The following is a 25,580-nucleotide window of genomic DNA, read 5'->3' as shown; positions in this document are numbered from 1 at the left end:
GCAATACTTCGTCTGGTTCTTAAGGACGGGCGAATAGCGGGGGCCAATTTTGGTTCATCGGCACAAATGGCCCCAACGCTGCGCTAAACAAGAATGGCATTCATACGCCCAGATTTCGAAGAACTATCACTCATAACTCTGATTCTTACCAACTCCCTCTTATGGTTGAACCCAGTAGGAAAACATGGCTGCGAATAAATAATAACTCACAATACACTCAAAACTTGTTTTGCGAAAGAAAAGCTGAAAATGGGGCAATTTTGTTAACATACTTATTTTTTCTGTATTCTCGGTTTGTTGTTTCTCACTTTTTTTGTAGTTTCACTAGAATTTTGTGCAGATGGCACTTTTTTCGTCATTTTATAGAACTTTTTTCCGCATGATTGTTTACTGTATTGTGCGAGTAAGTTTTGCTTCTTTCATGACTGTAGCTTTCATGGAACACGGAAGTCAAATTCTGTGATGTGATTGCAACAGCTTACACACGCATGCATTAAGGTAAGCAGGCTACATATAAGAGTTGCAGGAAGACAGCCGGCACTTCGCAAACCAACCAGTATTTATAGCCACGCACTCAATGTCACTACTATGGCGGAGAGCACCTATATTTATTTCCGAAATTAAGACCAATAAGCGCATGCATGAGATCTATCTGACGATACTTAGGTGACTTGTGAAGCTGCGCGCAAATATTATTTGAAGATAGTAAAGAGCGCCAATGTCATTTTGCGCACAGCTATAACCACAAATCTGTCACTATCTGCATAGCGACCCATTCTCTGAAATTACGAAAAACTGACGCATAATCAGAAAAAGAAACCTTTAGAAATTAAGGGGTTTTTTTTTCTGCCGAAGTGTATTCTACGTAATAAAAATGGAAAACGAGAGAAAACAGAAAATTTCTATTTCTTTTTGTCAATGTAGCTTTCCTTTTTGTCTTGTATTTTATACCTGTCCATAATTTAACGCCACGCGAGTTCTTTTTCTTATTGTGCCATTAATGTGAGCTCCAACACTGCCAGTCTGTGGCAGTACTGCGTACCAAGTTCCAAACGCTTCACTCGCGAACAACCAACACTGCAATGGCAGTCGCGCTTAAACACCCACGCACACGCGTATGCACACGCACTCACAAAAAGCATCATAAAAAGTCGCAATCTCGGTGATCCTTAAAGGTGACGTCAGTCTAAAAGAATGGCTTTAACATTTGCCATAGCAGTTCAATAAAAGCTGCAGAGAGAAATACCATGGTTTCGTGAACAGTAATGTAGGTAAAATTAGTCCTTCGGGCAACATATCCAAGCTAATGAAGCGTATTCTGTCATAGTATCACAAAAAAATTGCTATCGTACATTATTCAAAACGTGAGATGTCTAAGAGGATTGTATAACGGCACGAATTGCAAAAGCAAGCGCCGCGTTTTCACTGTCTGACTTGAGCCAAAGAACAAAAAATTGCAAAGCTAGACGTTGTCACTCGAGGATTTAGGTTTTAATCCTCTTAGAGTGAGACCGCGCAACTCATTCGTTTGCAGCTAGCTGACCCTGAATCTGTGGTAATTATTTGTCTGCAAGCAATGTCTGGTTCTAAAAAGATTACCAGAATACTGATCGAATTGCACGACAGGATCAGCTCGAACGTCGCGCATTTTGCTTCCGAAGCTTATACGGACCCTTCATTTGAACGAATCAGTTTTATTCTGGAATATTTTATATAATCCCCATGTTCCCCTTAAATCACTATTTCCCCCATTCTTCTTTTTTCTTTAACACCTGCACTTACATTTGTGCCCTAATCGAATGTCGAAGCTCTTGCTGCGAATATAAATTACCAGTTTATTGCGAAGTACGCAGTTCTAAAGGACTCAACATGATAGTTTTTCTATGGCTGTCGTAATTACGCGCGGCTGTGGACTGTAAGGGTAACTTTAACCAAGCTCGATTTGGGTCTCGGTTTATACAACTGTGGCATCGCCAACATCAACGTAAGAACAATTATTTAACAAAGGCTAAGCAAAGCGATTGGTTCTACAGGCTGAGTGATAAATTCTTCTGCGCCTTGCAAGACTCGATTTGCCTGCGGCCAACAACATCATTACCCTCCTCCACTTACAGACTGAGCAATGACCACGCGATTCCCCCCAGAATGCGACGCGAAACAATTCATCACAATTTGCGACACTTCACTTTATTGTCATGTCGTATTGCTACGTGACCCTCCGCTTTCATCGCTCCGCGCTGAACGCTTCCTCGTGATACGTAGATGCTGAAATGGCTCCCGAAATTACAAGCGGCTAGACATTCATATGTAACAGCACGCTGTGCAGAAGACCGCAGCGGCTCGTTTTCAATGGAGCAGGCTCCTCTCCCACTCGCGGCACAGCTGCTGCTGCTGCTGCTGCAGCACGCTACTTCACACTGCGCACTCTACGCCGTCAATAAGCGCCGCTGTAATGTCTGTGATCGGTGATGGTTTGATTCCGCGAGTATCATGTAAATTAAAGGGATTTTTTTTTGTCTTTTTAGAGCAGCACTCGCCCACCTGCATATACGCAGTGTGCCAAGTTTGCATCAAATACGTTGGTTGAAGAGCAGTAAAGACTGATTGGCACACACAGCGCTTCAAGTAGGCGTGAAAGAGGTTCGTTGAAGAGCGGCACATGGGTACCCAGCGTCACAAACTCAATGACCCAACTTGGTCATATGGTTGGTTTCAAACCCTGATCCCTCAGCACTGTCAGGCTGTCGTGCTATGCAGTCAGAGGCCCAGCTACACGATGGATGACGTACACGATGGACTGGCCACACGTCCTTGCCGACATAAACGTTCGCACATGTTAGCACAATCAACCCCTAGCTTGAGTAGTTGAAGTCTAGTGAGACGAGGCAAGCCTCGACCGCGAACACGGGGTGGGAACCTTCTAGTTTCGACTCGCTGGTGTCGATACCGCTTGAGTAGGTGGCAACGATTCAGTAGACAACAGTTATCAAGCTTGCACAATATTTCAGGGTAGACACAGTTGTCGTGAGCGCAGGTTGAAGCCAGTCGATAAGCCTCTCCAATTCCGGCAATTCCTACGTGTGAAGGTATCCATAGAGCAATGAGAGATACACCACGTGATGAAATTTTGTTTGCAGAGTGGGTAAGGTTGCGCACAACTGCACAATCCATCTGAGTGTGTTGCAACCTCCTATGGTCCGTAAAGATGGCAATCTTCGATGAGGTTAACTCCTCCCGCACGTATTTCAGCGCAACATTAATCACGGCTAACTACGCATTTGTGGACGAGGCTGGTTGGGGTATATGAAATACATACCTGACTTGAGTCTAAGTGCCGAAAAAAGCTGCAGAGGCACCTTGAACGTCGCTGTGTACAGATGCATGTGTGAAAACTTGAAGATAATCTGGAAATCTTCTAAACATGTGTGACTGAGTCAATTGGAGTAATGCCGAAACAGGAATATGTGCAACTGGGCATATGGAGCTCTTCAATCAACGTCTTTTGTGCCGTCTTTGGACATCTGGCGATGAGTGTTCCGTCCATACATCCCTCAACTTCGAGAATCTTGTCGCGCTCAAGGAAGCGTTCTTGACTGCGGCTTTCTCCTGCAGCGCGGGGAGGAATGTCACACCCCTTTATCTCTTTCCTCAGCCGTAATGACCCAACGACGGCGCTAATGATGCGACTGACCGACGGTTGCGACAACCCAATAGCTACTACGTTCCAGACGCACTGCTCAAAACAAGCAGTAGCAAAAAAAAAAGGAAGATGTAGCGCGAACAGCACTTACGTCGCAGTGTCTTGTGGCCTACGATATTCTAGCTCGTCGCAAGTTCACCGCATCTTGTTTTACGGGCGCCTAAAATGCCTTCGGAACTGGCCTTCGCTCATGTCGAAAGCGCCGCGCCGTTTCCTCCCGTCCCGTCGTTGTCTTTGGCAAACGCTCGCCAGCAAAACAACCAAAGAAACCCCGATTTCCCTATCAACTATCAATATCATGCTCGCAGATGCGCGCGACATTCGAGCGAACCACTTCTCCGCGGTTCCTCTCGTAGCAGACGACGGGTTCCTTTGCAGATGATTGATAACTTGTGAGGCGACAACTGACCAAAGATTCCCCCAGGAAGACCTGATTTAACGGGCAAAATTGGTGTTTGCAGTGGCTCATGACGGTAAACCCTAACAAATCTAAGTATATGTCCTTTCACCGACGTCGTACACTTCATTTCCTGCTCACAATATTTAACTTTGCAGTTGACATTGTCCGGTCACATAAATGCTCAGTAATCACTATTTCGCATGATAAATCCTAGCATTTGCATTTAACCTTTATACCACGTGTGCTACTCCATCTGTCAGTTCCTTTTATTTTATTTCTAATATCATCGACTAATAAAACACCAAGCTTCTTAAAGCGTCACAAGTGAGACGTCCCACACCATGCTAAATTACAAGCATACACTTGACTTATCAGAACTAAATGAGAATACGCATCGGTCATCTGCAACCTTGTCAAGAATATTTAACAAATGCTCTCGAATCTCTACAAAACAGGGCCACCGGATTCAGTCTCTCTCCATACTCCTACAACGTTGGAATTACATCTCTGAAACATTAGTCCGCTTTGTCTGATCTTTCTATTCGCCCTCGCACTGCCAGCCTTGCCTTGTTTCACAAGTTCTACTATTCACCACTTAGACAGGGACCATACATTTTCGCTCTTCCACCACGAAGATCCCCTCGAAACGGTCATATGCTTCAAGTTTCGCGCTGACATACTCGTACCCCTGTTTTGCCAATTCATTTGTTTACAAGCAGCAGCTGACTGGAACGCCCTTTTAAACCATATCGCCTCTATAACCTGCCCATCAACACTGTCACCTGCTGTAAATACCTGCATTGTGTAAAACCCACGTCTTGTGTACCACTCCAACACGGGTCTTTAAGGAAAAGAAAGTGAAGCAGCTGACACTAAAAAATCACTTTCTTTTTTTTCTTTCGCAAGAAGCATCGCGGCTAGAACAAACAGTCAACGCCAACGTGGAAACTTGGTATAATTGGTACTGGCGTTATTAGTCGCTGCATAGCAGTTTGATGCCACGTTCAACAGCCAAACGCAGGGAATTCTTTTATAAGGGATGACATCGCATGGCCCTGGAGTTTCTCTCGTATTTGACTCCGGCTATCCGGACAAGTTTCCAGCCTGCAAGAAGTGCTGTTGACTGTAATTAAGTACACGACACGATACGCTTTCTGACGCGTCTTACGCGTGGGCATGCACATCGCGGACTTCGAGTCACGAAAGCACAACCAAGTTTGCTTCACATTCTCTACATGATTGTTTATTCAGCAGCTGTTCCGCTAAATGGGCAGCGTCTTCTCTTTGGCTCTAAAGGACCACGACATTGATTCCTCAGGTATTAGCCCAAGCGTTAAGGATATTTCAATTAAAGTGCTTTCTGTGGCATTTTCTGTGCGCATCACCCAACAGGAATGAATTATATGCTATACTTTCGGAGCAGGTATGTTTAAAGCTAACGATTTGATTACCTACGGATATCTTATGACTAATTAATCTTATTGTGTGTGCTGCTATTCCCTGTATGCCGAAAGAGCTGGCGCCCTTGATGTCTTATAGCATTGCAGGGTCAAGGCTTGCTCTCCTGCAGAAAGTGCATTTTATTGTCTTTTTAATAAGATAGTATTCAAGCAAATATTGAAGAAGACAAGGCCTTTTGACTCAAATGGGATCACGTGCTGACTTTTAAGCACCTCAACAGTTTCTTTCTTGGTAACCTGTTGAGAGCTTGCCTTTCAAGAATATTTATACGGCATACCCTTCCCTCATTAAAAAGAGGTAATGAGTCAGCAATTAATACATATGGGAGTACGTTAGAGAGAATAGATACTCAGAGGAAGGAAGGGCCACTTTTCGCAAAAGCACGCGGAGCACCACTGTTGGGCATATGAGCCCAAAGCCGATAGCATCTCCTGAATATTGCAAACGAGCGACATGGTGCGCCTATGTGGCCATGGTCTGCGTTATACGCAGTTTACATTTACCCTTCAGGAGCCGACAACTGTACGTGGCCAGCCGGTTCAACGCAGAAGCGCCGGTGTTGCACAAGGAAGGCTGACGACGCAGCAGGAGTGTGGACTCCCGGCGGAGAAGAAACAAATAATCAAGGTAATTTTGTCATGCTTTGTTTCCTTAGTTTCTGTTCAGTTGTAAATTCGGCAGCTTTTCCTTTGCGATGGAAAAAATATAACGGACCTCAAACAAAGGCAGTAGTACTCAGCGTTTCGACGAGTTGGAAATGCGAACCCGTGGCTGCCAAACAAAGGAGGGCCCCTAGCTGCAAGAAGACTGAAGTAGGCGGTACTTGACAGCACCAGACTCCAGCCAGGAGCCTTTTCATGTATGCTGCGTGTTTCTGCGAAGACTGTTTCTGGTTAGTATTAATGAACTATTGGTGACAGAATGGTATTCCTTTCCCTACAAGCTTCACGGTAGCTGCGGACATCGAGATTTGCGTGATACTCGCCAGTCCAATGATTACCGAAATTCACGGAGAACGCTCTAAATACAGTTTAAAAGTCAGCCTGTACACCTACACCTTTACTAAAAATTTGTTCTCCTCCCTTCTCTCCCGCTCCAAAAAAAACAAAAAAACAAAAACATACTACAAGTGGCTCTCCGATATTAAGAGCACCGATGCCGGGGCGCAACTATGGGCTGTCTAGAGGGCCCACGATGCGGCAGTCGGGCTTGGCCTGACTGTCATAACGTGAGAGCACCCCGCCGCACTCTGAGGCGCGTATCGCAGGACTTTCATTAAAGTTTCTCATGCATCCATCCATTTGAAATGTATAGGGATGTGTGCTGATTTTGCAGTTGATAGGATTCGGCATCATGGAAAAAATTATTGCTGAAAATGTTAAGTAGAACAGCAATGCATTCCATGGCCCGATTATGAGTTACATGGATTTCAAAACAAGGGCCAGGCAGGAAGTTCCTACCAAACGGTCACCTTTTGAGCTCTTGCTGGTTGTAACTCTGCAATCACATCATCCCAAATAAATCGGACCTTGATAGTAAAATATTGGTTGCTATCTAATATATTTTAGCAATTATGGCGAAATGGACATATGTGTCACTACTGCAAAGCTTGGTCAACAAAAGCTATAACTTTAGCTCGAAATATTTAGCTTAAATAGCCCGAGGCACTCGTCACAGAAGAAAGTCAATATATGCGAGGAAAGCATAATTTTATAGCCTGAAAGGTTTTGTAACATGAGGCTGTGGAAAACAGTGAGAGCACAAGTTGCAATGCTATAGTCGCACATGAAAGTTCTGTTAACAGTACTTAAATAATCCAAGTGCAAACAAATATAAGTCATAGCCTGAGGTTTGAGGTCTGCATAGAAAAACATACGAAAAAAAAGGTTACAAGGTTCGCCAGTTCAGTAAGAGCTTACAGTTCTACTAATTTCTGTTAATTGATTGTTTCTCCATCATGCATATAATTTTTGCCCCAACGAAACAACACGGCCCTAATATTCACTTTTTGCCAGGATAGATAACACTTGCAAATGCAAATTTCGAAAAAAAGCTATGAAAGACGAACAAAAAAAGCGGTCTACAAGCTTTTTTACAGCGAACCTGTGTATGGCTAGTTTCCAGCCGATCGATGTCTGTAGACTAATAACCGTGGGCCGATCCAGAAGATTGTGGAATGCCGGGCCGACCTGCGGCGGAGGTGAAGCAGGCATCAAGCGCTTCGCGAACTTGCAAAAATAAGTAATTTCTTGGATCCAAATACAACCCATATCAAATATCAAGCTGATCAGAACAGATAATTTCACCGCCTTTGACCCACTTTGAACCGCGTCGGCAATGTCTACGTTCACACCGCCCTATCTTTGTCGGCGTTTCAAGCGCTTGCGTATGTCCATTCCTTCCGCTCTCCCGTGATGCCAGTCCCATCAAAACGTCACGCATGGCTAGTTTCTTCCGTCTCCACGGGGCGGCGGTCCTATCGTCCACGCGAATGTATGTAAAAATCGCGGTAAATGAGTCCTTGCCTATGTTCAAAATTCTTGTCACCTCTGTGTCGTATGCTTAACAGCTTAGCTTGTAATCCGCCTTCATTCACAGAGTGTAATGACTCATAATTTTTCTGATCAGGAAGCTGGATATCCTTACAATGTTTAGTTAAAGGTGCTGAGTGCACACATGAAATTCACATAAAAAAAATAAAATATCTGAACTTTTCTTTCTGCGTTTTTTTAGGGTTATCTGGTATTTCGAGTTAGCCGCATCCACAACCTCTGCTACCAGTCGAGGTATGTATCTTACGCTTGGAAACTGAGTCAGGGTGTGTACAACACCCTGTCTTTTTAGGAACAGAACAGACCTAATCCCTTCAGAGAAGATATATAGGTGATGATAGGCATTCTTATCGAAAACATTTGTGTGGATACAGCTGTAGCCGAAACCACAACTAATCCTTTACACATGAGAATTAAAAAAAAGAAGAAACTAATTGTAGTTTATATAACAAACATATTATACGTACTGTAAGCAACAGATACGGCTAGAAGGGTGCAGCGTAAAATTCAATTTGAAGTCAACTATTTTCTCCATTGTTCCTTGCGCTGGCGAAGTTCTGGAAAGTCTTATTGCAGGGAAGGGAGATAAGCCGCAAATCGCGGTCGCGCCACCGTTGAAAAAGGCCGAGTGTCTAACGACAAACTTTAGGAAGGACAACGTAAATGTATAATGACAAAACAGTGCACAACACCACACCATAAAAGCGATTCGATAGGCTTACGGGTAGATATGTGTAAATACGTAACGATATCCTCGGAAACAGCATCAAAGCGTTTTGGCAACTTTGCAGTATAATTACACTGGGCTTCAAATGTATACTCGAGAAGAATGAAGGAATGCCAGTTTAAGAAGGGTACGCCAAATATTAACGATGTAATCTTCTTGGATATACGTTGCTGTGAGACTTTAAAAAATGCTGTAAGATCGTATAAAATTAAAGCCGCCTTTTGCTAACACTAGCCTACTCGCCTTTGCTACCATGACTTCACATTACAGAAGTAACAGAACGTTCTTTACTTGAACGTGAAAATGTGTTTTTTACTATTATTCAAGGTACACCCAAAAGCCCTCATTACGAGGGTATTACCAGGGGGGTGGGGGGAGGGGAGGCATTCGTCACAAATTATTATCGTACTAAAGAAGAAAAAACAAGCACAAAATAAAAATAGAGTGAAAACATAGGTAATATGCAAGATGAATCACAAATCTTGCACAGCAAACATTGATATATATTAAGAGAACATAAGGTAACTGCAATGAAAAACAAACATCAACAGACATCGTAATAGAAAAACGAAAATGAATCGTACTTCAAAAGCATTATCAGCAACGTACAAGCACTCCACCGTTATTGACTGTGCATTGGCTGAAAGCCTCAGTAATTATTTAAGCATGATGAAAAACATTTTTCTGTATTAAGTAAAACTTCATGAAATACGTCTACATCTCTTACTATTTGGAACAATGTTGAGCCTAAGCTGCAGAATGAGGACTTCACATAAAATTAGGCGTCTGAATTTCTGTGCGACTATAGGGTTAGCGGCTGGGGTTGATGGCGAGGTATTAAGGCTAGCCTTCTTGATTTAATCACAAATCAAAGAAAACACCACTGGGAAACATTCACCAATTTTGTTAGAACATTTGCTTCCGCTCCAGCAGTCTTCGACATTCAGGACAATTGGGCTTTCTGGTGACATTTGACATCTAACAAGACTTTTTATAAACCGAGTGCATTTAAGAAATTAAAGAAGAAAATAAAGTGTCAATGAAATAATAAGCTTTTCCAAATCGTTGGTTCCGCATTGGAATTTCTACGTGATAATTACTTTTTATAGCGAAGCTGTTATGGACTCGTTCCCCCCGGATCATATCCGTGCGCAGAAAAAAAAATCCCGAAGATAGTGCAATGCCGGGCCAACCTTGCTTGGTGGAAGTGAAGCAGACGTTAAGCACTCCCCATACGTGGGCCGATTGGAGAAACACTCCCCATACGACGCAGCTGGAGAACCATCACGCCTCATGCCGAAATGCAGATATTTCCTACGTAAGTTGATACGATAACCGTCTGTGGCAGCGATTCTACTAGTCCTGCAAGAGGGAGGTTTAAAATAGTGGTACTAAAAACCCCACCCTGCAAAACACCACGTGTGGTGTAATGCTCGTTGCTCGGGCCATCTTCGGTGAGAACGAAGACAGACCTTCTGTTTAGGTAGCTTCGTACCCACCGAAAAACAAGGCCACCAAATTCTGTAGCTTTTAGCACATCAAGCATTGCGTCATGAGTGACGTTGTCATAATCGTTCATGTCAAGAAAAAATTCGCAGTTTCACCCGAAAGGTGGAGCATCGATAGCGATATAAAATTACTGGATAGCTATACCAAGTAAGGATAGTAGCTTTATCGGCCGTGTAAACTTGTAAATATAGGCATAGTAACTAAATTAACATGCTTGGTGCCATGCGCGCACAAGCCGACATGAACACGTCTCAGTCGACGACCGCGGAAGCTCACTGTCAAAATGCTGCAATGAGCAAACACGGCACTAGCACCTAGTGAATTGACCTTTGTGCAGCCGCTCACATCAACGTGAACGACGCGGCGAAAAAGCGCAGTGCGAGCACTGTACCTCTCGCAGATGGCTTTCAAGATACAGCGGCCCGAAGTACAACGCGCCTCACCTCCCTACCCTCCCCAGCGGAAGTCTTGCGCGCGACGGAAAGCGGCGCACTTGTTCCCCGCTTTTCGCCGTTGCGGGGAACAACATCGCCGGCTCACGCTCGCACACTTTCATTCGCACATGCAACATACACCACGAGGGGGACAATTTTATCGCCCTTGGACTTTATACGTATCCTCCAGGCGATGGCGACGGCAGAAATTCGGCTGGAGGGACCATATAATTGGTATCGCAATAAAAGTGCTGCAGAGAGAGGCTTCTACGATTTTGCTTGCTGAACAGAGGACACCAGAGAGTGACGTTGACTGACGTGCTAGCTGTCACGTTTAAAACCAGCCATGGCACCAGGATATATGCTTTGTTGTTCTGGGTACCATTCCACTCATGTAAGCCCCATACCTTCCATCAGCTCACCAACACGGCTCGCGTGTGCGATGGTGCAATAAGATGATAGGTTGACTGGATACTTTCCATGGTTCATCAGGCGACTACATTTACGCTCGTGCGAAACAGTACCGTATATGCCAGGACTCGTTGACTGAGGAAGTGGCATGGTTGCTGGCCGAGTTGGCCTAAGGCAGCACATGTTACTCCGTCACTGCCATCGGCAGGAAGCCAAAGTGGCTTGAAGTTGCTCGATAGAAAACAGCACGCCCATATTTGAATCTCGTTTGATATTGTGTAAAACTGATCCGTCTAGAAATATATCTCGCCAGCTACCTCCATACAAAATTTGTCAGAGACGCAAAATCACCAGCGGCTTCTCTACTGAAAGCCAATGCACATAAGAGGTGACGTTATTGTTGGGAGAAGCGAAAAAACTGTAAAGCTCTCCAGACACGTGACAGTGGCTTTCGAGGGTCAAGAGATGAGCAGGCGCTTTTTCGCCGCTGTGCCTGCAACTTGTCGAGCTGATGCCTGATTTTTTTTTTTTTGCATGCTCATGGGTAGCATGACTTTGTGCGTCTGTATCATCTTCAGACTCAGCAGTGAATTGTCCGAAGCAACTTCACTTCAGCGTTGAAATCTGAACAACCGATTGACATATGAAAGGTGCGTGTCGATGCGTGCATTACTTGTACGGTGGCATGTTCTGGGTTTCTCTCCCTTCCCGCATGCGCTTCCACAGTCGTAACGATTGTCATTGCCTAAATAATCCGATATCTTCACAAGCAGCCGTAGAAACACCCAGTTTACGTGCGCCACTGATCCTGATTTCAGTCTCACCACCTAACAACTACCGCGTGTGCCGCAGTATACTTACAACGCAAGCATGCAAGTGCCGCAAGCAACGCATGTACCACGTGCTGCATTTTCCAGCGTTGTGGCTGCTCACAGTGCGTCACTTGCGGCAGGCTTCATGCGCGCTACTCGGCCATCGACCACCTTGTGGTGCCTCAGACAGCCCCCTATTAATTGTGATGTTCCTCTGATTCGACAGATGATGGACTTGCCTCTGGTGGCTGTGAAACAACTCAGCTTCAAGCATTTACACATAATCTGAATGCGTACATGCATATACAGATGGCTTGGTTATTGCAACCAGCTCGTCCGTGCCGTGATCAGCCCATCAAAATCGGCATGGATCATATTCAATTGCTTCCAAACCACGATATTAACGGAATTGGAACTGGCGGCTATCAGAGGCGTTGCTAACTGCATACATAAACAGTCACTTAACTGGTAGGTCACATTCGGTGATTCCAAGGCTGCCCTCCAAATACTGCAGTATATATGAACAGTCGGATTTTAAAAAATTAAGCACAATCAAATTTAAGTGGCTGCCAGATCACTGCACGATCCTTAGCTGCGAAAGAGTCGACAAAGCAACGCGCTCCACCTACCAAAATGTCCAGTGTGTGTAGGTGCCATTGTGAAGGCCTGATCCAGCGTGGCAACTTCGCATGCTTGCTCATCGGAGATTCATGATCAATCTCATCAGGAGATTGAAATTCCCCAGAATGTGCGAACTCACGACGCCACTACACAGCCCGCTCACTTATCTTTCGTCTATTACATAGCTGGTCTGTTCAAATGCCATAAAGCTTTCCTGTGTCACTTGTAGCTGGGAGAAGGTTTTACGAACGCCCGCTGCTCTGTGTCAGCATGATGGAAAGTTCCTCGTGCAGCGTTTGTCATAGCGATGAATCCATAAAACATAACCCGATCTACTCTCCTTCCTTTGAAAAAAAAAAACTTTACGTGCCGCTACAATGGACGAATGGACGGCAAGGTTTTTGCAGAAAAATAAATACTGGGACCATGGCCTCTATCGTCATTCGCGCTATGGGCTACAAGAGTACTGCTGCAATTTTCGAAGTTGATTGAGCTCTCCAACCATCAATGATTGCACTGTGAATGCTGTTATGTTGGTTCACGCTCATCCCTTGTGTTTTTTTCTGCATTTCTTTTTTGCTCACTGCCCTCTTCCCCCTCCGCCAGTGTAAGGTAACAAGTCAGATGCAACCTATAGTTAAGCTCATTGAGATCCCTTCTCTTTCTCACTTTCTCTCCAGTATAAGGCTATTGATGGCTCTCTTTAGGCCTTTAATCACAAAATCGAATCGATGCTTTCCACTAAGGCGACGTAAATGGCAAATTCGCAGAATTAAATTACACGTTTGAGTTACAACCAACGGATGTAGAGAAACGTAACTCAAGTTTTACCAACGTTAAAACAAAAAGAAAACTGGTAATTATTTTTTATGAATCAACCTGAGAGCTCCCAATAGAGCTGCTAAAATGTTATCAATATTTCACTGAACCGTCACTGGACATCATGAAAGGACCCATTGAGCTATTGCAGGTTTCATGACATCGGGAAAAAAGAAATCAGTCAATTTCAGCGTCCACCATAATAGCTACACAATAACGCCGTAGTTCAGGTATGGTTTTATGTTCGCTGGCGCAGTGTGTAAAACAGTTCGAAGAACTGAAGTTCCACAGCAACAAAGCTTTTGTTTGCGCATTCGCCTATTGAGAAGTAATCGTACAGACACCCTTGATCATATATAAATTGTTCAAAGGTACACTATGCCAGTATACCCCTGGTAGCCTAGCCCCGGGCACCAACATCAATAACCGCTGGACAAATAAAATTTATTCCTATCCTAAAGGGGAAGATACATTCCATTGGTAAAAAAGTCAGAATGTGGAGGACGGTAATTTTTGTAGTGTGTAACAATACATGCAATAATATTTAATATAGGCCTTATTTCTGGCAAAAATTTGTCCATAATTGCGGAATACGCTGAACTTGAATGTAGCTGTTCTTTTTACGTCCACTAACTGTGCTGTTTACTAGTGAGCAATGCACTATAGCAATTCTGGAGGCCATGTAAGACTATGAGAGAAAATACCAGTCACCAAGTTTATTTCTTTTGGCTGGTCTCTTGGAAACAATTACTAATTCATCTGGCATTGAAAAATATACAGAAGAGGGCCTGCGCCTAATCGCCTATAACGTATCGATTTCCATCAAAGCAAGTTCCTCGGAATCGCCAAAAATTTTAAAAATTATTGACAACGCAAATTTCCCTATCAAATGCAGGAACACATAATAAAGGACTACGAGCGGAGACAAGCAAACCAAAAATGAAGTAAATGAAACACAAGAACAACATCTCAAGTATAAAGAAATATTCTAGAAAACACCTGGTAGAAGGCAGGAAATCATTGGACATAATAACACAGAGGTATGGTATGCAAGTCTTCAGCCATCATCATCATCATCATCATCATCATTCTGGTTAAGCCCACTGCAGGGCACAGGCCTCTCTCATACTTCTCCAACTACCCAGGTCATGTACAAATTGTGGCCATGTCGCCCCGGCAAACTTCTTAATCTCATCCGACCACCTAACTTTCTGCAGCCCCTTGCTACGTTTCCCTTCCCTTGGAATCCAGTTCGTAACCTTTAATGACCATCTGTTATCTTCCCTCCTCATTACATGTCCTGCCCATGCCCATTTCTTTTTCTTGATTTCAAATAAGATGTCAAAAACTCGCATTTGTTGCCTCACCCAGTCTGCTCTTTTCTTATCCCTTAACGTTACACGCATCATTCTTCTTTCCATAGCTCGTTGCGTCGTCCTCAATTTAAGTAGAACCCTTTTCGTAAGCCTCCAGGTTTCTGTCCCGTACGTGAGTACTGGCAAACACAGCTGTTATAGATTTTTCTTCTGAGGGATAATGGCAACCTGCTGTTCATGATCTCAGAATGCCTGCCAAACGCACCCCAGCCCATTCTTCTTCTTCTCCTTATTCTTAGCCTTCATAGATAAATGCAGATAAAGCAGAACATTCAATGGCAACAAACCACAAAGAAAAAGGTGAGCGTAAAGAGCTTTTGAGGAATCGTTATCAATTAAGGGTGCTAAAATGATTATAGAGAAATCAGAAACGAAAGCCTGAGAGTTCAGAAACAGGGACCTCCAAACACATAATGTAGGAATGCACCTCGCTCCCGTTCTCTCATCCCCCCGTCAGCAGCGAGACTGACTGGACAGCCTGGCTCAGTTCCGGGGACGTCGACCGACAACTTGAACTGGTGGACTGGGCGGGAAAGGCCAAGCAGGCCCAGGGCTTTACTTGAGCCCTAACCCTCAACCACGTCCCTCTTTACCCTTCCCCCTATCAATAAAGTTTATCACCACCACCACCACCACCTGAGTATCCGCTTAGTCGAAATCTCTTACCTAAGTTACTGCGAACAGAAGTTATGAGTATTCATGCTCTTGGAACATATATATAATTACAATGGAGTTTGAGAATACATTACCGCGCTCCTTTTATCTCTGCACTCCAGATAAACATTGATAAATGTCTGGAGCCACGACAAGAAAATACAGCCGCGGTCAAGTTCTTTTATACCCAGAGATACGACAGTCCCACCGTTATGAAAGCAACTCGGATTTTCTCGCGAGTTTTTCTCCTACTGATCGTTTTGGGCTGCTCTAGTAATTTCATCCATGCCAAGAACAGAACGCTTGACGTCCATGTTCACACCCCGCAATCTTACTCATCCGGTATTCCTTCAAGCAATCTTTCTGGTGTTATTTGCCTTCACCGTCTGACAACTTTTCAAACCTGCAATGTATTCAATGTTTTTGTTTGTTTTTTTTTTCACTCGAAGAGAACAGTTGTCGTATCTTCGTCGTATTTCTACACACACTGTTTCCTTCAAAAATGTATCCAAACGTAACTTGAACAAATCCGGCGGTTTCGCGCATTCCCCGGATTTCGCAATCTGGGAGAACGAATTAAAGAAGCAATTATCATCTGTTCGCTTGTGGGGGTAAAGCGGAGTTTTGAAGCGCTTAGCTGGAGCCCAAATAATCGCGTATCCAATTCGAGATATAGAGTCTCGTTTAGCTTTTCCCGCACATTACCACGTGCTTGGCGTAAATTAGGAATGACAAACGAACAAACTAACACGTTGGACAGAGGCCTTTGTTCGTAAGTGTCGAAAGTGTGAATAAAGTGAACAAACTCACAAAATGTCATTAGAGACTGATGAAACAGCAATCTTGACTTGGCAACCGGAAGAAAGCTTTAATTCACGTGGAGCGGAGAGCAGGCAGGCGTTGGTGTTATTACAATCAGATGTTTATTATTTGGGTGCAGTTTTCGGTTGGAATACAAGCGAGAATGCGAAAGAAGCTGCAAAACCACTGCATCATGTTTTGAAAAACAAGCCGAATGAACAGCGGATCGCTTTAAGCTACGGAGAAAATTGGTGAGGATGAAGTTCTAGAATAGCAGCAGGCGATAATGCGGTATGATGGTGTAACTACACGTGGAAATGTCACTGGAAAAAGTCACAGGCCTACGCGGCACGCGAAGCACAGTGGCAGCGTATAAGCTGCACTTTGCAATAAGATTAAATGAACCCTCGTTTTCTATTTCTGATGTGAAATTGTTCACATGCTGCTTACACACACACAAACACACATTATATATATATATATATATATATATATATATATATATATATATATATATATATATATATATATATATATATATATGTGTGTGTGTGTGTGTGTGTGTGTGTGTGTGTGTGTGTGTGTGTGTGTGTGTGTGTGTGTGTCTACATATTATGGTTCTATGAAAGGTTAGCAGTAACACCTAGTACAACAAAATACACACGCTCTTCTATTATGTATGAACATAAGTTCAGCCTGGCAAACAACATTTTTACAGTGTCACATCTCCTGCCAGTGTTAACGTGCCAGTGTTCCTGCCAGTGTTACAATTACAGTGACCTCCATTTTTATTAGGAAACTAGCAAAAACATTTGCAATAACATCTTTTGTACCAATTAAACATTTAGGGGAAGGCAAACACCAGTTAAATGTAGCAGGTAGTAAAGTTCGAATGCAACAGCAGGCCACCTAGATAATAACTGAATTGAGTTCTAGGGTTTTACGCACCAAAACCACGAGTTGATTATGAGGCACGCCGCAGTCGGGGACTCCGGTTAATTTCCACTACGAGGGAATATTTAAATCATGGGGCTTTACGTGCCAAAACCATGACCTAAATATGAGGCACGCCGTAGTGGGGGACTCCAGAAATTTACATAACCTGGGGTTATTTAACGTACCCCCCTAAATCTAAGTAAACGGGCGTTATCATATTTCGCCCTCATTGAAGTGCGGCCGCCTTGGCGGGGATTCGATCCCGCAACCTCGTGCTCAGCAGCGCAACACCACAGCTGCTAAGCCACCACGGCAGATACCTAATATCGGATGTGAAATTGAAGCGTAAACTTCTTCGGTACCGTGACATAAGCGCACGACGCTTTAGTCTAGGCAAATAGTAAAAAAAAAAGAATATCAGGACATGCAATCGTTGGTTCGTGTGCATCACCGGTATTGCCGCAGCAGCGGATCCATCAAACTGCGCCATAACAATATAGTGTTACACTTGAAATGAACAAAATATCAATCAAGACTACCTATATCAAAACTTCCGATAACATTCAAACAAATCTGCCAGGTTGTTGACACACAAAGCAAACATACATTACAAGGAAGAGCCATCTGCATTATTGGAATACTGTATCTAAGAAGAAAGATTGTTTGAGCAGCGCTACATCATTGAGGATCCATATACTGTTATTTTATTTCTGGCTTCCGTGGGCTCTGGAATTTTCTGTTGATCCCGTTCAGCAGATTGCAGTCATTCAAGCATGACTTCGGTAATCTGGCGTAAGCTGCCGATTCATATGCAACGAAACACTATCACTTCTTATCTGCGGATGCACCATAGCTGATTGAGCTGCTCGTGCGTATAGCTTTTCATTCTTTAATAGGAGACGTTTCTTACGGTACACATACTCAATATATCGGCCAATTTGTAATCCTCCTATACTTTTCAAGAATGTCCCTTGGAAGGCCCATCTGACACACATATTCATAAGTTTACTTATGAATCTCTGTTTAGAAGTGGCCCATATGCCAGATCTCTTGGACATAGACGCTGCAGTTTCGGTGGGTAGGATATTTTTATTTATTTATTTATTTAATTTGTACCCTAGCCGGTGTTTTTTAGGATGATAATGTACACGAGAATAGGCCTGCCTGCAACAAGACAACCACTGTCGTCTGGGCCGTAATGCAAAGAACTCACGGATAGACACAAAGTTCGCTTCAACCTCTTATTTGCTGTCGCAGTAAAACGTTATGATTTGCTTACAAATCTCTGAAGCTTGCTGCACCTCAAAAACTCAGTTCTTTTTCGGCAGTGATTAGACACATGTAGTGTTTTCAGTGTACGAGGACGATCTGGCTATCTGGGCATCTGTGGAGAAACTTCCCTAGATAGGTGTCAGGTCACAGCGGGCAGTAACGCTGACGTCATCGTTCCTCCACACAAGATATATCTCTACAGGAAATTGCGTGTTACTCGAATGTCAATACTAGAATGTCAATAGTATGATACCCAGTGTCAAATAATGGGCAATCCATTTTATACGCAAAGCTCACTGGTCTCTGGCAGTCATCATATACAGATTTTTCATGGAGTCTCCATTGCGCCCACTTGATGGTGAAGCTAAGCCTCAGTACATACCTGCTCAGATTTATCTGTGCGCCGCACCTGTTTCACCCATTGACTGTGCCAGAGAGCACCCAATCACGGCTTAGGTGGCTACTGAAACGCTTAGAGCACAGATTTTGCATTTCTCCCAAGATCACTTCCACCACCTCGCGTTCTTGTTAGCGGGACAACCTCAGGCTACATTTTCAATGACAACTTTTATTCCCCAGCCATCCTTTCAAACTAGCTTCATACCAGCTGCAAGCTCCCTACATGTCTCCCTTGTGGTGTTTTGCAGAAGCCTTTCATACCCCTACAAATGTCCGGAATTGCAAAGGGGGCCCAGATGTCGTCAACAGTCTTAAAGTAGCTCATCTCTATTACAGTAAGTAAACGCGGATCGCGGTAACATTTACATGGACAGTTCAGTCACGTCTACCAATTTAGCTGCTGCGGTCTTTGTATCGGCCCACTTTGGTCGCTTGCTATCTTCTACGCATTCTAAAAGCCGATGTTTGGTTTCGCCTCACGTGATTGTCCAAGCCGCGCCGATATTGCGGCCTAGGTCAATCCAAGCCAATCGCGTGAGACGAAATCAAACGTCAGCTTTTCGAGCACGTGCAAGGTAGCGGCCCTTGCCAGGTAAATCTCGAACGTAGCATGAAACCATGTCCACAAGATCAGAAATTGGCCCTCAAGATATTGAACGAGAATCACCATGAAAATGACGAGTGTTCTCTGATTCTCTAACTAAAGTAACTAGAATTGTGAACAGATGACTTTTAACACAATAGAAGTCTACGATCGCACCGTTGTTAAAGGTTATGACGCCATTTTTCAGAGGCTGCCTCAAGGCCACTGCACCATTCTCGGTACCAATCTTGCTGATAAAGCTGCCAGATCATATATATATATATATATATATATATATATATATATATATATTATAACGCCCAAAGAATGATAGTATTATCAAGAACGTTCACGGGGCACTTCATCGAATTGCTTGCGATATCACGGTGCCTTGCGATACCACGGTACATCGAAGTATTGCATCCATTGTTTGCACTTGCTTGATTGATCACTGCAGCTGCGATCGCCAGCAAACATGTCCTAGTGTGACACCTGACTACTGTGCGGGCTACGATTTGGTGTGGCTTTCACAAACTCATACTTTTTCCTCATAGAAATGGCAGAATCAGGTACATGTGAGCCCTGTAACAGTCAGAAGGTCATCACGCACCTCCTCTGCCACTGCGCTCGTTTTGACGTCTAAGGGAAGCCTATTCGGAGCGCATTTAGCCAACTGGACAGTCGACCTTTTACAGAGACAAAGATTCTAAGCGCTTGACCTTATCGATCATTGAGTGAGAAAGCGATTTGTGCTCTCATGGTTTTCGTTTACTTCTACAGGCATAAAAAGACGCCTGTAGACACTCCACGTTTATAACTACATGTATTCTCTCATCCCATCTCCCAAGGGGCTGGTAGCAAACCGAATGTCCTTCTGGTTAACCTCCCTGCCTTTCCTCGTTTCTCTCGCATACTTCTGCCCTGACGCCAAAAATTAACGCTAACACAAAATTTTAAAAAGAGGTTACAGCAGACTGTTGCCCTATTTTCTGCAGGTTAATTCACCCAGATGCACAACTTCGCATTTTCTACACAGTAGCCATCCATGTTTCGAAGCAATATGGGCATGTTTGCGCCTGCATATTTCAAGCGTCCCAAAAGCGTGCTGCTATAGCGGATAATAGACACGTCATGAATATGAAGCACGATCCATATGTTGTGCAGAAAAGAGCGCAAAGCGCTTCCCTGGCGAAGCACGATTTTGAAAATAAACCCTTTGGAATGTCGCAATCACTGAATAGGTCATGATAATTTTATGTACTGTTCACACATATACGTGCTCACCGTAGCAAGAGAGCTAATTTTCTAAAGCGAGCACACGTAGCCTTCAACTGTGAGCCATCAAATTGCTTTTAGCTAGGGCATAATGCAGCAGTAGTATATTTCTCAACAACTAAGGGGTCAAGAAAAGAGCACGAACTTGCAAGAAAAATTGAAAAAGCAATAAAAAAAGAAAGAAAGAAATCACATTATAGGAAACTTCAAAGAAATACTAACTGAAACAATATGCTGGATCGTAGAGTTTCGTAAGTGGAAAAATACCGTTTCGAATATAAAGAATTGTAAACGCCGCCATAAAAGTTTAGTGCCATGATGTTAACCGCAAGTTCATTCATTCTTTCCTTTCCTGAGATGTGCATTTTCGGGGTGGCAGTTCATTTTACTTTTCGTCCCAAATGTGGCGACATATGTGTAACCAAGGCGATCACAAAGCGCTGAAAAAAGAAAGTGAAGCTATCAGACGTTGCAGAGGGATTGCGTTGTCCGCGTTATCAGCCCCTACTCAATTCAACTTGTCGTCAAATGTTCTCTATTAATTGAAGCGGTTAACAGTGATCAAACAAGGAATGACGCTGGAACCAACGTTCTTAGAAGGAAAGTTGTCTTCGTCAGGGTAGAGACTCCGTTTTTATTCACCATTTATGCAGGTGTAGATCACTGTCATTCACCGTAAAGTGGGCACCGTAAGCGAGTGCAAGAGGAAGCTGAGAAAAGTTAGTCTTGTAAAAAACGCGCGTGTGTGTGCGTGTGTGCGTATGTGCATGTGTGCGTGTGTGTGTGTGTAAGGGGATTAAATACAGAGGAAGACAGGGGCATTGATGGTTGGTGGTGTTGAGCGGCGACAGATTGGGAACATTATTCGCGTACCGCTGTTGGTTATCAAAAGCTGGGGTGCCCGTTTTTAACAGCCACACTTTTGTTTTTTGCAACACTTCTGATCTCCGCCCCTACTAATTCTCTTCCTCCTTCGTTTAGAGGTGCGGAGAGTGAGCTACACGTATATAAATGCTGCTGTGGTAAGCAGTCGCTGCCTTTACTGCAAGTCCCTTTGTTGAAACGTTGACTTCAGCTCCAAGGACATTCTTTTTTTCTTGACCACCGTTAATCTGCTGAAGCCTCTACCTCACTGTAAACTCCTTTGTTTGTATTTATTGAAGATAGGAGGACTACAGGCACCTTCTTAACCCATGTCTATTTTTTTTCAAACCCTGCTGAATCAATTTGTAAAACGAGCATCACACGATCTAATATATAGGCTATATTATGACAATTTGTGCTAGTGCCAGGACAATTGGTCGGCGATTGAAGTACTGACTATCGCTCTGGTCACTTGATTACAAACCAAAACTGCTTTTCTATTTGGATATCTTCTGGAGACCAGAAAGGATGCGCAAAGAAAGGCTGCATACATTTTAGAAACTATTGTTTGGAGATTTTAGTGAAAATCGACATATTTATGTCACAGGTTACCTGGGACACATCTTTTGCAGAGCGACACAAGCAGGGACCATCTGTTGGCACTGTGGCTTTTCTAGCAGCAACGAACGCCACAATGATCGGGAGTCTAACTCCATCTGTGTTCTTATAAAATAATGTCGAGCTTTTCGTACCAATCCTAAAACTTTCTGATCACAATAAAAAGGTACAGTGTAAGCAGGGCTTCCTAAAAGGCTGCGCTACGCAGCTCAGTTGCACCGTAGCCCTTCCGATCACCTAGCAACCCCCGCCACACAACTGAACGGGTGTTGTCGTTTTAACGAAGAAGAGCTCGTAAGCCAGGTACATGGGCAATGTTTCATTCGAGGCCAGTTCGCACTGTTCACTGCATTGAAATACGTTCACTAAGCGTTCCAATCTATTCTACCTTACTTGCTGATGATGATGGTGATTTTCTATTAATTGGTAAAGACCCACTTTGGGGGACAGGCCATGCACCGGGTGATGATATGATCAAAAATCAGATAAAACGTTAAAGGATATGAACGGAAACTATTACAAATGAAATGGAATAGTTATGAGTAAACTGCTTGAGAATTGGTGCAGAGGTTTCGTATTTGCTACAGCATAAACGATGCGCAACATTCGTTCCCACTTCCATTGTTTCTTTGTGGTCCTTTAAGCGGGTAAATTCATCTTGAGATTTATTCGCATTTCCGAGGCTTGTGATGAACGGTGATGTTACAAGCAGCCATGACATTACAAGGAACCATGGAGGTACAACGAGCCGTCATGTTAGAGCGATAATCCGGTTGTCTCTGTATGCCTTATCTCCGTAGATCATAGCTGCTTAGTGAAGTAAAATGTATATTTCGTAGAGCTTTCTTAGAGCTGAGGGAGGTTAACGACAACGTGCAGGGCTGACATTCTGAATGTTTCTGGCATAGGCGAGGTAGGAATGGACAGGCGTGGAAGCAATAGGTTGCGAGAAACGTACATCACGCGGGAGTGTCGTCAGATGTAACCAAGAATATTCTCGCATCTTTCTCCTGCGTCAGGATTCCGCTACATACATGGTCTGGGACATCAAGGCACAGGTAATAAAACAGGGCATTTTTTTTCTCAGCTGCAGCTGTAGAGGCTAGATTATGGCTAGCTGTTTCGAAACACAATAACAAATCCCTATCTGTGAGTAACGGTAGCACCACTTGGGACGAATATCGAAAACGCGTTGAACTCAACTAAACTCGCTGCGCGGAAAACTGATAACATTGCGCCTAGCACTTGCCATTGTGCAGTGCGTGTATTGTCTGAACAAAAAAAAAATACACAGTAAGAAAAGTGAGAACGGTAGCAGAAAGAAACAACAAAAACAGGAGATATAGAGGTAGAATTTTGGATCTTAACTCGCACTCGTGCCACATAATGCAGTGCGAACCCCTTTTCACATTGTTCCTCTCCGTATAAGGCGGGCGAGGTAGGAATGGGTCACGTCTTGGAGCACTCATTTTTTTTTTCTTTTTCGCGTTCCCTTGTGACGCCACCAATGCTTTCAGGAGCGATCCACTTCTTTTTCAACTTCCCGACATTTGTAGCTTTTCTTTCAGCTTGAAATATTTAGAAGAAGCATACATTCTCCTCGTCGTCTTTGGTGTTGGCAGAAGTGGAAACAGGAAGTCGCATTACCTACGCGCTTTCTTGCTTTCGGTTTAGACTTACCCCCTTATTGAGCGATGCATCTTGGCTTGAAGCCCATGCTCCAACGCGCCCAAGACGCCCATTGCGTTTCCTTGGGCGCGTTCGGGACAGGCGTCGCTTAAATTAAGTCAAGCATGGGCTTCGAGTTAATATGCATTTCTGAATACGGGGGTTGGTCTGATATCGCTCGTCCTACTTTCACGACACCTGCACACAATGCGTGAATCGAGCACAGAAATAGGTTCTCTTTTTTTTTTCTTCCTTTCTTTTTGCTATCCATCAGACGCTTTTCAATCGTGCGAGTTCTGGCGCTGTGAATTTGTGGCTGACAATGCTTTCCGGATAGCGCTTCTAGAGGGTGCTAAATTTCAATTGGACTGCGTTGTGTTCTCTTCGTGCAGCGATTTTTTCAGTTACTTTTCCTTCTTCTCTGCTGTACTCTGGCACGCATAGCCCACCTTGATCGCACGTCGTGCAGAAGCTCCTATAGCGTGGCTGAACGGGCAACACGATTGCCTTTGGCACCCGATATTGCAAGCCTAAATCGCATAAACAGACCGTGTGCCGAACATCTTCGTTCTGGCTATGCAGGCAACTGGTTCTCCGAGATTAAGCTTCTATTTTGCTTTTCTTACAATTTATTTTAAGGGCATTATTTTCCATGATTTATTTTTTTATTCGTTTATTCATTATTTATTAAATTATTTCTAGATGTATTTTCGACCAACTGCGATTTCGGTGAAAAAAGTTATGATATTTTATCTCGAAGTGGGAAGTAATGGTTCAAGGGAACTTTCCCGAAAAAAGTAGTCTAATGCCGTCAGGGCGGTTTCTTGCGCCTACAAGTAAATTTATGTCGTGCCGAAGAATTTATACAATATTAATGCTTTGACCTATTGCTGCAAATCTTTTTTTTTTATTCTACTGACAGAAATAATGCATTACTAATATAATTTTTTACTTCCTGTTTTATTTTAGAACAGTTTTACACTTGAGAAAATTTTTAGAATAGATCATTTTAAACGTGTTTTGTACAAAAATGTAATTCGTCGATGAAGAATATATTTAAAATATGGACTTCATAGGTATGCCTACTCGATTATTAGAATACTTTGAGAGCCAACAAAGCCTCAACGTTCTGTCAAAATTGAGGCAAAGCTTGAAAAAATCTGATTTTAACATATATTGCTGCTTCATTTTCGCAATGTAGCGGTCCAAGTAAAACTGCGGCCGATTCAGCATTCTGTAGAAGGCTTTGTTGGAAATTAAAGTCTTAAAAAGTCATTAAAGAATTAATTTTGTTTTACGCTAGAAACAAAATTTTTAAACAATAATCCCAAGGTTCCTAAATTTTCCTTCGATTACAATATATACAGTACAATTAATAGCTTCCGAGGTAATGAATATATGTAACTGAAACTTTTTATAGGGATTTATCGTGAAGCTAATGTTCACTTTGCCTAGGAATCTATCACGGGCGATAACATATTGCCTAGGAATATCACGGTCGATATTGCTAGAATACTTTTAGACAATTCTCTGGATATGTACTTTTTTTTAAAAAACTGCAATACAGTGCGTGAGCGCTTAAAACTCGGAAGCATGTAATTAAGGTGTCATTCTCATTATTATTTATTAACGCGATAGCGTTAAGGAGCTCGTGTCGCAGAAAAGCCGGTGTCGTCGGCGTCGGTGTC

At 43.3% G+C, this 25,580-nt stretch overlaps 2 protein-coding genes and 1 non-coding gene across 3 annotated transcripts in view; 1 reads left to right on the top strand and 2 right to left on the bottom strand.

Moving 5' to 3' along the window:
• The window catches only part of LOC135899530 (uncharacterized), a 388,013-nt gene that overhangs the window by 208,308 nt on the left and 154,125 nt on the right, over positions 1–25,580 (top strand). The window contains exons 9-10 of the mRNA XM_070537559.1: positions 6,072–6,188; positions 8,295–8,347. Coding sequence (XP_070393660.1) covers positions 6,072–6,188; positions 8,295–8,347 — 170 coding nt within the window. The remainder of the gene's footprint in view (positions 1–6,071; positions 6,189–8,294; positions 8,348–25,580) is intronic.
• The window catches only part of LOC135899528 (cell adhesion molecule 4-like), a 441,441-nt gene that overhangs the window by 346,365 nt on the left and 69,496 nt on the right, over positions 1–25,580 (bottom strand). The gene's annotated exons all lie outside the window — the stretch shown is intronic.
• Positions 7,708–7,900, bottom strand: LOC135899618 (U2 spliceosomal RNA). Its single transcript, XR_010563662.1, has one exon. It is a non-coding gene; the product is annotated as a U2 spliceosomal RNA (small nuclear RNA).

This window comes from Dermacentor albipictus, chromosome 4 (genome assembly GCF_038994185.2).
Source record: "Dermacentor albipictus isolate Rhodes 1998 colony chromosome 4, USDA_Dalb.pri_finalv2, whole genome shotgun sequence".
Taxonomy (NCBI): Eukaryota; Metazoa; Arthropoda; class Arachnida; order Ixodida; family Ixodidae; genus Dermacentor; species Dermacentor albipictus.
This window is presented reverse-complemented; position numbering and strand designations above follow the sequence as displayed.